At 40.8% G+C, this 15343-nt stretch overlaps 1 protein-coding gene across 34 annotated transcripts in view; it reads left to right on the forward strand.

Annotated features, from left to right (window-relative positions):
- MAP4K4 (mitogen-activated protein kinase kinase kinase kinase 4) overlaps positions 1–15343 on the forward strand; it is a 209743-nt gene that overhangs the window by 78986 nt on the left and 115414 nt on the right. For all 34 annotated transcript variants that reach the window (XM_058278220.1, XM_058278207.1, XM_058278215.2 and 31 more), the window contains exon 3: positions 5797–5853. In XM_058278220.1, coding sequence (XP_058134203.1) covers positions 5797–5853 — 57 coding nt within the window. The remainder of the gene's footprint in view (positions 1–5796; positions 5854–15343) is intronic.

Here is a 15343-nt window from a genome sequence, read left to right on the forward strand (position 1 = left end):
GAAATGATTTTACTTTCAGTTATCTGCTACCTCAGCTATGCAAAAATAACTCATTTAGAGTGTGTGTGTAGCATTAGGTAATTGAGTTCTTACAGTGTTGTCTATTTTGACTATTTCATTCTTTAAATTAAGTCTACACATTCTCTACCATTTCAGCATAATTTTCTTTAAAAGTGATGCTGTTTCATGTAAAGTAGCTCTGACCTAAGGGGGCCATAATTCTATACCGAGGTCTTTAATTTTCTACTCTTTAGGGAGGAGAAAGCCCTGTGTTATTATATTATAAGCCTTGACACAACTCAGAATGCTGACATGTTGCTGTGCTTTTTCTGTCATCCTGCCCTTCCCCAGCCCACAGATCACTGTGGTGTAACCCGCTATCAATAATAGATAGACTGTAGCTCCTGCTGGAACATGGGAGGGAGGCAGAAGTAGATGAGCAGGCATCAACTGTGCCAAGACATAAGAGAGTACTTAACAGTGTATGTGTAAAAATACAAGCCTGCTCTTTTATTTACTTGGCTTTATTTACCAACTCAAACTTGGTTTGGGCTTTGGAGGAGTGTGATGAGGAGAAAAGCACATGGGTCCGTGGAATCATGTCGCCTCTTTTACTGCCCTAGTGTCGGGAGATCCTGAGAAGACTGACACTCTGTGCAGCTCTCTGAGCCATCACTCTCCCAAGTGAATTATGTGGCTAGTTGTCTTAGATGGCTCTTGAAAGGCTGCCTGCATAAACGCCCTCTCCCTTTGGTTGCATTTTGGACAGACACTTCCTGGAGAAGAACACTCAAGAATGAGGCCGGTGGATTTAGGGTTTGCAGTGCAGAACCAGCAAAGCAGCCTGTGCCTTTAGAATGAATGGGCCATGGAACAGAGAAGCAGTGGTCAGAGAATTGTACCGGTTCACCTCCTGCCAGTCACCATATGGTTATCTGGGTTAATATGTTGAGGCAGTTAACCTCAAAGTTTTTGTATCGGTTTTAAACAACATAAAGAAGCAATTTGATCTCTAGTAAATTTATGTTAATGTAAAAGGAATTACAAATGTTCATGCATCAGTTTTCAGAAAGCCAGGTATGAATGCTTCTGTATGTCCTCAAATCTGCCTTCTGGTTTCCTAGAGCAGGGGTTCTTAACCTTTTTTTTGTTCCATGGACCCCTTCTCAGAATGTAGTGGCAGATAGTTTTATGACTCTCAACATTGGCATGTCTTTAAATTAAATTTTAGGATAATTCAAAATTATGTTTTACAACTTACCCATAATTTCAATACTTGATAACCTAATGTGGTTCAGCATCTGTTCAAACAGTCGTTTTCAGCAAACATTTGGAAATTCGAGTTTTCCCATGGTATCATAAAACCATCTCCACCATCCATACCAACCTTTTTGCAGGCAGTTATCCAGTGCTGTACTAAAATAAAAATCATACTAAGTCCATAGTAAGTATTATTTAATAAATATATCACACCCACATCAACACGTCCTCACAAGAATAATGTTTTCTTTTGAATTTACAGTTCAAGCTCATGGAACCCCTGAAGTCTTTCCATGGCTCCCTTGGACCGCTGGTTAAGAGCCCTTGCCCAAGAGAATTCCTCTGGAATCTCTGAGCCCTAATGAAAGTGTTCTTTCATTGACCCTTTCCGATTTATCATAAGGATTAAAAATCAGTTTTTATTATAAGTTACTGTACTGCCTTGTTTGGTTCTAATACTTAAAATATTGATGCTGTAGAATAATACTCCTGGTACTTCTATGTAAGTTGGTTAAAGAGGACATTTATGGTCATTTCTGTTTTCAAGTTCACAGCCTGGTGTAGGGAACAAGTGTGGTTATAAACCTTCAGAGAGTTAACCTGGCCCTCTCCAAGCTTCATTTCCTCCACCTATAAAATGGTAGCAACGTTCCTTTGGCTGAGTTGTGTGTGGAGTAATGGAGAATGCATGTGAAGCCTTGCTCACTAAATGTCCCTGCAGGGGGCCTTCCTGGTGCTTGCTGCCTGCTCTTACAGCCCCCTTCCAGGAATATAATGCACTGCAGAGGTCAGGCTGTGGAGAGAGGAAAGCACTTGCTAGTCCTAAAATGGTGGGTTTTCTTACCTTAATGTCATCAACTTTTAATAGAATTTCCTTCTTTCCTATTCCATCTCTCCACTGTCAGGCCGAATGGGTACAAAAAGCTTTGTGATTCGGTAAAGAAAGATTTAAGTAGAAAGCACTATGAACAGAAGAAGTGCTGTTAGCTGCAACCCCTGTTCTTGGTAAGGCCTGTGGGGCGGCACTGTCTAACAGCAAGGGCGTGTGGAGTTCGAGTTCCTGGTGGAGTGGCTGGGGCTGGACAGTGTCAGGACCATCCATCCCACCGCGCTGGAGTCCTAAGTTAAAGACTCAGTCTTTCGTTTCTATGATTCATTCATACTCCCTGCAGCTTTCCTCTTAATGTGAGTTAGAACACCAGAATTTGCCTGTCAGGAGCACTCTGTAGTCAACAAATGTAGATTAATGTAATGATTGGGATCTAGGTAAAGATTGTGCACCATGAGTTAGTTAGCTAGTACTTGGTGACAAAATTTAGGACTATAGGAACATTTTAGTTGTCATCTTTCCTCTTGGAATTTAGAAGCTTTTCTAGAATGCAGGTGGTCCAACCACTCTTCTCCCTTTTTGTGGGTCTGAGGCAGACCTTATTAGATGCAGACAGGCCTAGTGCACTGTATTTTAATACCAGGTGGCTTGAATTTTCTTGGAGCATGTGTTATAAATCTATTATGTATTTGCAAGTACAAGTGATAATTTTGCCTGGGTTAGAAACATGAAGTAGAGTTGAAAACTAGGGCATTTTCCTTAGCTTGGACCTTTGTCAAGAATAGGTGTAGTATTCCTAAAAAAAGAGAAAGAAGCATGCATTTACTTCTTTAGTTTTCCTAAAAAAAGAAAGAAAGAAACATACATTTACCCTGCATTTAAAGACTAAGAATGAATCAAACACCAGGAAGGTTGCTCTCCTGAAGGGAAATGTTCTGGTTGGTGTGAGCCAGTTAAATGTTGCTGCCGTTTAACTTTCCATGTTATAAATGTTACTATGCCTGCTAACCAAACGCTTTGAGAGCCCAGAGGTAAAATAATTTAAGCTCTTTTAAAAAACAAACAGAACATCTCCATAGCAGGAAGTTGACAAGTTGGTAGAAACAGTGGGAGTTCATCACCTGCATTTTATTATATAATCAGTATGAAAGGGGATTCCTGCTGCCTTTCTACCTTGGGTAGATAATTTAATAGTAAAATTCAAAGCTTTTCATCTGTAGAATAGGATAATGACCTGCTTTGTTGCCCTCACAGCATTTTTCAGAAGATACTGAGAAAATAGATGTCACATAAATGTATTAAAGTTTTTTACATGTTGCTTCATATATACAGCAAGCCATGGCCCTTTAATCTCTGCCTTCTGGCATTTTATAATCCTGGATAGGATACCATGTCCAAGAAATGTAGATAATAAGACAGAAGAGTAAAGTTCATAACTAGACAATAATGTGTGTATATTATTCTGACCAAGTCATTTACTAGTGTATTTTAAGAATGGATGAAAAAGGGAAAGTAGGGTCCTATGAATAAGTTCAAAATATATCCCTAGTTTTCCACGCCCAGGCTAGGTGTATCAGTGACAGATGCCAGACCACGAGTTAGCTGTATGAAAGTGGTCACATTGTTCAGCTCTAAGGAGCATGTTTCAGGAAGCAGCCATTAAGAAATGTTACATAGGTCCAAATGGGATGCTATAATAAATGGATCACTTCAACCTTTAGAAAATAATACCTTCTCCTGTATCCCTGTGTCCCTCGCACAGTGCAGCTGGCTTATATTAAGTGCATCTTCTCTTCCCGTACTCCTCAAGCAGTGTGAAGGAGTGTCCTGGGTTGCAGGTAAACAGATGCCAGGAGAGACCTGTGGGCTGCCCTGAGGGGATACCTGACTTGCTCAAGACATAGGAGGACAGGGGAGTCATTTTTGCATTCTGTCTTGCATGGTATTAAGTAAATCGCAAATGAATTTGTACCCTTTTTATATCTCTTCACATAGCCTCCTTTAGCACCTAATTACATGCATATTAAGTAAAATTCAGTACATTTTCCCTTCATGTTATTTTGCTGGCCATTTTGGATACTTTACCTCAAAGATGACTCATCTTAGCAGATAGATTATTGTTTCTGTTAGTTTCAAATATAGAGGATGGCAATTAAAAATAAATAAATACAGAAATACGTTACTTTATGATCCCTGCCTCCCTCCCTTCCATATACTTTCCCATTCAGCCATTCCCGAACATACCATTCAATGGGATTAATCACATTCACAGTATTGATTACCCTCTCCACCTTCCATTACTAACATTTTCCCATCTCCCCAGCAGAAACACTACACCCATTATGAATTGACTCCTGCTTCTCTCACCCTCTTGTTTGCTTTGATACCAACTTTAGTATTAGCCACAAACTATGCTCCTGTGCCCCCTGCCCCCCACGTGTATGTAGTTCTTGACACATATTCCATGTTTATACATTATGAGCACATGGTATCACTTTTGAGGACTAGAAGTGGTAGAGGTGGTGGTGGGTCTGCAAGGAAGTGGAAGTTAGAACGAGATTCTTGGCTTGTGGCTTGCTCTTGTCGTGGTTTACCATATATCATATGGTACTGGCTGGTGAACTGCAAGGCCATTGCTAGTCTCCTTACCACCATCCCTAAATAGAATTGAGACCTAGTTGTCACATGGTTTCATTTTTGTGGAGTTGCTTTGTGTAAGCTGTAACTTGAGTTTTTACGTGAGCTCTCTAGGATAAGTGGATTGCTTCCCTAGGTTCTAAAGGTCACACCTCTTGTTTATCATTGAGACCACAAGAGGGAGGCTCATGGAAAATATGGAAATGTTCTTTCCGTTTTACTTATGTTGCAGACTGGCCATTTCCCACAAAGTCCTTAGGTAGATCACACTGAGGATATCTGGGTGGCTATTTGTTATTGGTCTGAGAAAATGACCAGCAAGGTATTGTAGAGAGTGAAACAAAGCTGGCCGTAATTAAACCCAGTAAGCCTCATCTGGGTGAGAGAAGAATGGCATCAAAATTTGTTTGAAATGCCTGCAGATAGTAAATGGATTAAAAACATTTTAGGTCTTAGGTCAGGAATTATAATATAGCTGTGAGAAAGCTTTATCCCTTGCCCATTTCTCCTTGTATACCTTTTTTTTCCCCTTTGGTACTTGTTCCTGAATCTTCCTCATTGGAATTTCAAGAAAGCTTCAAAGAAGACTCTGAGTATACTACACCTCCTGTAAAAAATCAAGTAATGGGTATTAAGAGTAGTATTCTGAGGAGGTGGGGAGTGGGAATACTGTTGTTATTTTTTTGGCAATAAAAATAAAACCCAGAGGCTTTTGGGGGGGCTCGTTTTCTTCATGTGGAATGTTAAAGAAAACATGGTTTATCTGATTGACAAAAGGAAATATTGAAGTTGTTTGGATTGAGAGACAATAATAGGTAAATTAAATAGGTAAAAGGAGGGAATTGAAGCTTAATCAAAACTCATTTATTCTACTAATTGTCCTGTTTATTGTGATTCATTGAAATTATAAACCATATTGTTTAAAGAGCTCAGTACTCTTCATTGTCACTTTTTGTTAATACGAGAAAAGTAGAGAAGAGACATGATTTGTTGGGAACAAACTGTTCATTTCTTCTAATGATTGTGTAAAATATTGATGCCTATTGATTTTTCTTTTCTCTGTGTTTCAGGGTCGACATGTTAAAACTGGCCAGCTGGCAGCCATCAAAGTTATGGATGTTACTGAGGTAAGGTTGGGTCACATATATATATTTTAAAGAAATCATTAGATTAAACAACAACAGGGATCTTTGTTAGAAAGAAAGCTGTACCTGTAACAAAACAAAAGCTCACTGATTGTGGAGGAGAAAAGAATTTTATTAACATCTTTTAAGAACGGGCACTTGACCTGAATAAAATGGCCAGCGCAACAAAAAGTAAGAAACACTGACATTTATATCCTAAACCTAACATGCGGTCCCTCCCCTGTTCCCCACTGATTGGGTACTTCAGGGGTTACAGCCTATCTGAGAGATCTAACTAATTTACACTGTTCTGTGATTCCGCGCTCTTGCGCTCCCTACACTCTGGCGAGCAGGGTGGGCGCAGCGCCCCTTTCATGGTTTTCAAATTGGGTGTGTTTTCACACTGGCCCCACCCCCCAGCACTCACCATTGGCTCCTCCCACCGTTTTGGCGCCACTTCTCAAATTATTGGCGCTCCAAAACTGCTGGAACCTCTACCCTCCCTCCTTGATCAGGAGAGCTGGCTCCGGCTTCCCCTTATGAAAATTAAACTTAACCCTTTCCCACAATCTTCCTCTAGTAAGAATATTGTTCTATTTGGAGAAGCTGATTATTTGAACAAATTACCTTCCTGTGACATTGTAGGTTCATAAGGTCCAAGAAACTAGCTGGCTTAAATTATTGCAGATGGTCCCCAAGTAACGACGTATCAGTAGCATTTCCTTTTAAAAAACACTTATAAGTGATGTCATCCTTGGCAACATAATGGACCATAATTGGAAGCATCTTCTCTAATAGAAAAGAAAAGGATTGAGAAGAGATCATGATGGTCACGTGAATATGTAGATTGAGGTGCTTGGTTTGGGGAAAACATCTCTAGGGTATTAGGCTACATTTGTGCCATTGCTTTTATTTTTAACATGGGGAAAGAAAACAGATCGGTGAAGTTCCCAGAGGTTTGAAAACAGGAACATCTGCTAGAATGCTGAGCAGACTGTTGGCAAAATTTAGTAGTAAAAAAACAGTTTTTGAAATGATTTCATGAGGATTTACTGTAAGCTTCAGATGGGAAAGAGGAAAACTTAACCCGGACAAAAAGTATGTGTATCTGCATGTGTCATATACATACATTCATGAGTCCATATTTAAAATTTTTGAATAGCCATAGATTACAATGAGCTAATCTTATTTTAAATTCTGTTTATCAGAAATTTTACTTTATGCTCATTATTGCTTCTTACTTGCCTAGTTATGAATAGGACACAACCTCATATTTCACAGATGCCTTGGAGATTTGGGGTATCTTTTAAATCAAACCACAGTTTCCCCAAATCTGAAGTCTGCAGAGAGAGAGACAGTGGCTGAACCTCTCTCAGGTGTGCGGCTGAGTAGGATGGCGAGGTCTCTTAATATGGTCGTCCCACTCTTCATGGCCAGGTCATAATTCCATATATTCCTTGGCATTTATTAGTAAGAATTAGAGAGGATTGTAGTTTCTATACTGTAGGGTTACTGATAGAGCTTTATACAAATATTTGAAGATGTGACATTTTATGAGGTGAATGCTCTCTTTTCTCTTCACAGAGGATAGTGGAGCCTTTTGATTAAAAAATACCATTGTTCGGCTGAATGGCCAGAAGATTGTCATAACATACTGTGACATGGATAATTCTGTTATGTTATAGTGATCATATTTTGGTGTGTAACAGTATAAAAGAAAAATAGGATGCTTTCTAGTTAAATATTATTAATTTATCTAGTTAAACATTATCTTAAAGAGTGGTAAAGGAGCAGAAAATTTCAGCTTATTGTAGTTTAAATAAAATAGTTGAATAATTTAGTGATTTCTGAAGTACGGTCTCTGTTGTTGAAATGGTTAATGACACCTTCCTACTAGCGTCCCCATTCGGGCAGGGCTGTGCGCATTGCTGGTACAGTGCCTCAGGAAATGTTATAGCTGGAACTTGCCTTCTTTGTACATTTATTAAAACACTTTTCCTGACTTGTTTGCCAGCAGACTAGTGGACACCATTTTAAAGTAAATTTTTTGGAGTTTTATGAAGCATTTGGAAATCTGAGAGTTTAGTTTCTTTCCTTGCAGTCCCTTCCCACCACGCAGTATTGTGTGGTCAGCCAGGGTTTGTTCTCTTTTGCATCTCAAATGGACTCTAAATGGCTTATGTCTTCTTTGTAGAAGGCCTGTTCCTCTTTCCTTTTTTGGAAAGGGTTAAGGAGTAGTTTAAGGATGTGCTCAAACTGGTCAGTAGAAGGGTATCAGGTCTAGAATGTGCATGTGTCATTATAGAGCCACAGGAAGTTCCAGAGAAAAAAATATACAGGGAGGTCCCACATACCTTTTAACTAGTTTTCCCCAGTGGTTACATCTTGCATAACTATAGTACATTACCTATGTTGTTGCAAGCGTGTGGTGTCCCCCCAGCTTTTTAACGTGAAAATGTTCATAAGTACAACCAGGAATTGACATTGGTATAGTCCACAGAGCTTATTCAGTTCAGATTCCAGCAATGCTATACTGAGGGATGCTTGAATTGGTTCTTTGACATTTTTTTAATTCCCCCCTTCCCCTCCTCGTGGCTTGATTACTGTCTGCTCTCTGTGTCCATTCGCTGTGCATTCTTCTGTGTGTCTGTATTTATTTAATCTCCCCCTACCCCCTACCCTGTGGCTTGCTTGTTGTCTGTTCTCTGTGTCCATTTGCTGTGCATTCTTTTGTGTTTTTACTTGTCTCCCTTTTTTGTTGTTGTTGTGTCACCTTGCTGAGTCGGCGCAGTGTGCGGGCGAGCCTGCCTTCACAAGGAGGCCCCAGGATGTGAACGCAGGGCCTCCCATATGGTAGACAGGAGCCCAACTGATTGAGCCACAGCCGCTTCCCATGTTCTTTGAATTTTTGACAACCCCTTCAATTCAATCCTTGTGTCTTATGTCAAACTTGCTGCTTTTATACATGAGGGCCTGATCATTTGTTTATTGAAATTTTGAAATCTACCATTGTTGTCAGTTAATACGCTGGAGGATAAAAAAATGAATAAGCTAGATCATTGATTCTCAAATTAGGGTTCATCATTCCCTGGGTAAGGTTTGCCTCTGAGAACTAAATTTACGTTTTTATTTCAATAATTTCCCCCAACTCTTAAAAAACTATACCTTTTCATTTAGAAATAATGTTATACTTAGAGAAAATTTGTAAAATAACAACAGTAAAAAGATGCAAGGATTATCAATAGTAGTACAAAGAGCATCCATATATTTTGACCCCCTTTGTTTTAATTAGGGAAGTTGTGGGTTTATTGAACAATCAAGCATAAAATACAGGATTCCCATATATTATGCTATTACTAACATCTTGCATTGGTGTGGTACATTTTGATGGAAGCATATTTTTACTGTTTCACTATTAACTGCTGTCCATGGTTTAATTTAGGGTTCACTGTGTAGTGCAGTTCCATGGAATTTTTTCTGAACATTTTTTTTTTCTGTTACCATGTATACAACCTAACACTTTCCCCTTTAACCACACTCAGGTACATGTTTCAAAGCTGTTGTGCTGTCATCACCACCATCCATTATTAAACAAGTCCATTGTTCCAAATAGGAACTCTGTACGTTTTAATCCTTAACTTCCCATTCTCTAGACCCATCTGGTCCCTTGGAACCTATAGTCTAGATTCTGATGGTATGAGTTTGCTTATTCTAATTATTTCATATCAGTGAGCTCATACCACATTTGTGCTTTTGTGTCCAGCTTATTTCGTACAACATGATGTCTTCACAGTTCATCTGTGTTGTTGCAAGTATGCAGTGTCCTCCCAACCTTTTATTTTTTTAGGTACTGGGGGCTGGGGATTGAACCTGGGACCTTGTATGTGGGAAGCTGGTGCTCAAACACTGAGCCACATCGACTTCCCTGGGTTGTTGTTTTCATTTGTTTTGCTTGTTTTTGTTTTTTTCAGAAGGCACCGGGAATTGAACCTGGGGCCTCCCATGTGGGAGGTGGGCGCTCAACCCTTGAGCCACATCCTCCCCCAATTGCCTCTCCCCCAACCTTTTTCTAAAATTTTTAATTTTTAAATTATTTTTTAAATATATTTTTATTACAGAAATTGTGCCTCCTGCTCTTTTTTTTTTAATACCCCCCTTGTGGCTTTTTGCTTGCTGTCTGCTCTCTGTCTATTCACTGTGCTTTCTTCTGAGCCTGTATTTATTTATTTTATTCCCCTCCCCCCTTGCACCTTACTTGCTGTCTGCTTTCTGTGTCCATTTGCTACGCACTCTTCTGTGTTTTTGCTTGTCTCCCTTTTTTTTTTTTTTTAAAGATTTATTTATTTATTTAATTTCCCCCCCTCCCCTGGTTGTCTGTTCTTGGTGTCTGTTTGCTGCGTCTTGTTTCTTCGTCCGCTTCTGTTGTCGTCAGGGGCACAGGAAGTGTGGGCGGCGCCATTCCTGGGCAGGCTGCACTTTCTTTTTCACGCTGGGCGGCTCTCCTCACGGCGCACTCCTTGCGCGTGGGGCTTCCCCACGCGGGGGACACCCTTGCGTGGCACGGCGCTCCTTGCACGCATCAGCACTGCGCATGGCCAGCTCCACACGGGTCAAGGAGGCTGTCTCCCTTTTTTGTTGCGTCACCTTGCTGAGTCAGCTCTCTGAGGTGCCTGCGGGCCAGGCGGCCCTCCGTGGCATGCAGGTGAGCCTGCCTTCACAAGGAGACCCCAGGATGTGAACCCAGGGCCTCCCATATGGTAGACGGGAGCCCAACTGATTGAGTCACAGCCACCTCCCCCAACTTTTTAATGTGAAAATGTTCTTAAGTACAGAACTGCTGAAAGAATGGACACTATTCCTTTCACCTATATTCAACAGTTGTTCACATTTGACTGGTGTGTGTGTTGTTGTGGAAAGTAATTTACAGACATCTCCAGAACACTTCCACATGATTCTCTTACACAATACCACCTCAGAGAATTAATAATTCCAGAATTTCATCTAACCATCAGTCTGTATTCAAATACCCTCAAAGTCTTTTCAAGTATGGTTTTTGTAATAATTTTTTGAGGTCACAGTCAGTTCAAGATTTGTGCATTATATTTGGTTATCTTATCTCCCAACTTTTAATCTAGAACAACTGCTCTCTACCCTCCTCCCCATTTATTATTATTTTTTTTAAAGAAGTTGACTTTTCTGCCAGTTGTTTTAAACAGTTGGGCAGTGTCGGGCTAGCCATGTCTTTGGCCAATGCAGAAAGCCCCTTTCTGGCATGGGATGGCTTTACGGTGGCTCCTCAGTGCGGTCCTGGGCCAGCAGCAGGGTACCTGGCCACACGTTAGAAACGCAGAACCTCAGGCTTGCATGCCCAGACCTGTTGTTATTACCGTTTTTCTCCTTGGTGTACCCAACCCGGATGAGTGCGCCGGAGCCAAGGAACCACACACAGTGAACACTCTGGGGACACAGGCTCGTTGGTGCAGGTCTAGTTTATTGAAAAAGTGCAGTGGTATATATGAGTGAGTGAGGGGAGGTAGGATGGTGTGTAAGAACTGGATTGGTTATGTTAATTTGATAAGGCTGATTGGCTCCAGAGGTTTTGTTACTGAGGGCAGGGGCAGTTTAGGCGGGCTCAGTGGTTGTTTACTTGAGCGCTTCAGCACCGTTTTTGAGGAGTGAATCTTTTCTTTCACTCACAATTCCTCCATTTTGGTTTTTTAAAAGGCGTAAGGTAGCGGCATTGGAACTTGTGATTGGGTAGACTTCAGGGTGACTGTGCCTGTCTTAGGTTGTCACCATCTAAAGAGAATCTTAGGTTGATTTCTCCCGCAGGTGATCTTACCCGTCATTGACTACCAGCCAAGCGCACTGATGTGAATATCAAGGGTGACTGTGCCGGACTTAGGTTGTTACCAAGTAAGGAGAACCTTACCTGTCATTGGCTAACGGACAAGTTAAATGGCCGCACCTGTCTTAGGTTGCTTCTTCCCGCAGGAGATCAACCTGTTACGGACTGCTAGTCGTTGTATTAATGCTGTTCTCCAATCACGTTGATAGGCTCGCTATATACGCATTATATTGTCTTTGGTAAAGTTGTGGAGCACTTATTACAACCTGTTATGAAGGTTGGGAAGTACACAACTTGTGAGGGGAAATGGGGAACGGGTGTATGAGGGGAGAGAGTGCGGGGTAGAATGAATGCTGGTGGTGGACGGGGACGTTCTTCACATAGTGGTCTCGCGTTTGGGGTCTGCTTGTAGGAGTTGCTGGTAGGCAGTGAGCTGTAACTGAAAAAAGGTTAGTCTGAAGATGTCTTGCAGCTTCTTTTGGAGGAATTTAATGATACAGGGCACTATAATGGGAAGAAACATGATTAGAATGAGGGGACTGAGTATGGGGGCAATCCATGCTATGAGAGGGGAGGAAACCCAGTCGAGGAAGGAATTTTGACTTCGTTGTTGTTTAATTCATCGCGTAGATTATTTAGTTTATCAGTATTTTGTTCTGTGATTCCAGATTCATTAACATATAGTAGCACTCTTCTCGGAGGAAAAGACAGGTTCCTCCTTTTTCAGCTCTGAGTAAATCTAAAGCTCTTCGATTTTGTAGGGTAACTTGGGCGAGACAGACCAGTGCACAGGAACTCTGTATGGGGCCCAGAGTACTCAGTGGACTTTTGGAAGTGTTAGTAATTCCAGGCATGGCTTATGAGCCAGTTTGTTGAGAGCTGATTTGATTGGGGCTTCAAGGATGGCGGGAACTTGACCTGTGCTAGCATTTGTTTTCAGCAGCTCAGTAGGAGAATCCTCATCTTAGTCTTAAGACTAAATTCTGGCATATTCTTTGGAATACAGAAAGGTGCTGGGCCCTTTGAGATGTAGGGAGCCAGCCAGCAGCTTTTATTGAGTACCTGCCGTATCCTAGCACTGAGCTCTGCGGAGATACGCAGTGAAAGCCGAGTGAGAACGCTGCTCTGCCTAAAACAGCCGAGAGCAAACCCAGCCTCTGCCTGTCATCAGTCAGAGGGGAAGAGTCGCAGTAGACCTCATCTAAGCAGCTGGCGGGCACCCCTGTGAGGCCTGCTGATGTAGGCCTTGCTCTCAGAAGTTCATGCTCAGGCAAGAGGGACCGAATGGCAGAGGAAGGTCCTGCTTAGGTGCCTCCAGGGCCCAATGACGGGACCACTTTTTCAGTAGGAGGGGAGCACGGTGGAATGAACGGGCTATTCTTGCCTGGACTGAAACCAAGAACTAAAAGGAAGGGAGGGAGAGCGCTTCGCAGGGCTGAGGCCTGTGGTCCCTAGGAGGTTTCAGGCACCCGGGGCACTTTCTCCTCTACAGCTGCCCCCTTTGTTCTGACAGGATCCTGCGGGCTTTTCCTTTTGTTGTTGTTGTTGTCTTGATACAGTGTTGCTCTCCCCTGTCTCCCTATATATTCTTTTCTGTCTTGTTTTCTGTTTTTTACCTTTAGTCTTTTCCACTTAATGAACTGCCTTCTCTCCCTTAGCTACTGAGAGAGAAATTGATATGCCAAGTCTTGAGATTTCTGAATTTCCTTATCTGGCATTTCTTACCTTAGATTTTTTAACCTTATTTAAAATTAAATGACCTTAATTTTAGATTTCAACGTCCCAATTTAGATTATTTTCCTTAATCAGCCTTTCTGTAATTGAGAAAAGGCCCTAAATTGTATTTTTAAAAGAAGATTAATTAATTTCTCTCCCCCACCCCCCTCCCCCAGTTGTCTCCTCTCTGTATCCATTTGCTGTGTGTTCTTCTGTGTCTGCTTCTATTCTTGTCAGTGGCCCAGGAATCTGTGTCTCTTTTTGTTGTGTCATCTTGCTGCATCAGCTCTCCACGTGTGTGGCACCACTCCTGGGCAGGCTGCACTTTCTTTCGCGCTGGGCGGCTCTCTTTACCAGGCACACACCTTGCGCGTGGGGCTCCCCTATGGGGGGGACTCCCCTGCCTGGCAGAGCACTCCTTATGCACATCAGCAGTGTACGTGGGCCAGCTCCACACAGGTGGTAGGCAGACACTCTATTCGTTGAGCCTAAGTTGTATTTTTGAGGGAAATTTTAGTGCAAGACGATTTTCTGAAGCTCTTAAAATCCATTAGAAACCAATTAAGTTTTTATTTATCTTAATTAAAAATTAATAAAATTATTTTGAGAACCTGCTAAAATATAAGTGTTTCTCAATTTCTTTTTCATATCACTTCTTTAAAGAGCCTTTCTTTTAGGTATTTTTTCCTTTGTTCACCCCTGATGAAATTTTAATACCAATACACTTTATATCTTTATGTACTATATGTATATCTATGCTTTATACATAAAAATAGTGAGATTTTTATTCTACCTTTAAGAGCTAATTTTTATCCCTTTGGGAGTGATATCACCCCAATTGAGAACACATTGAATAGAGTGCTATAAACATACAAAGTTTATAAATGAGCCGGAGTAAGCATTGTGCTCTTTCTAATGTTTTTTTTTTTACAATTATTCACTAGATATTAGAATTAATCTTCATTGATAAAGAAGATAATAAATGGGCTGGGAAAGAGTAGGGTGAGTGAAATGAATTAAATATACATTGAAAAGCCTGCTTGTCAGGCATTGCCTGAGGTGTTACTCTAAGTCAGTTCACACAGCAGCCCCTGAGACAGGTGTCATCTTCCCCTCCATCTAGATACAAGAACCAAGCCTGGGACTCCAGTCTAAGTTTTTCTGATTATACAGCGCATGCTTCTTCCTCTTGAAGCCCCCTGCCCTTCTCCCTCCAGATGTAATAGAAAATGAATTTAGGGCTAAGATCGAACTGTTCAACAAATAAGCACCCATTAAAGTGTTTTAAAAATAGCTCTGCTTTCTGTGTTATGAAATATTTCAGTAAAATGTTGTTTACTGACTAAAAAAATGTAAAAATAGCTCTGCTGGTGATGATGTGATATTGAAATTATGAAAAGGATTAGTTTGTGTTTTGTGTTTTTTTTGAAGAGATAGAATGTATTTTTATTTTGGATTAATTCCTTCTAGTTTAAAAATCTCTGAGAATTCCCCTTTCCTTGTTTGTTTATTCATTTGTTTATTCAGTCATACATTTTAAATTTTATTGTTGTATCATGCATACAACTCAAAATTTCCAATTTTAACCAGTATGTTGCGTACAATTCAGTGATATTAATTACAGTCACAATATTGTGCTACTGATGCCACCATCTATTACCAAAACTTTTTCATCACCCCAAAGAAACTCTGCATCTCTTATGCATTAACACCCAATTCAAACCACGCCACCCCACGCCACTCCTGTCCCTGATAATATGTAATCCACTCTGTCCCTGTGTATGTGCCTATTTAGGTATTTCATACAAATGAAATTATATACTATTTGTCCTTTTATATCTGGCTTATTGCACTCCACATGATGTCTGTAAGGATCATCTGATATGTAATAGCAGGTATCAGAACTTCATTCCTTTTTACGATTAAATA

This window comes from Dasypus novemcinctus, chromosome 17 (assembly GCF_030445035.2).
Source record: "Dasypus novemcinctus isolate mDasNov1 chromosome 17, mDasNov1.1.hap2, whole genome shotgun sequence".
In the NCBI taxonomy this organism is placed as follows: domain Eukaryota; kingdom Metazoa; phylum Chordata; class Mammalia; order Cingulata; family Dasypodidae; genus Dasypus; species Dasypus novemcinctus.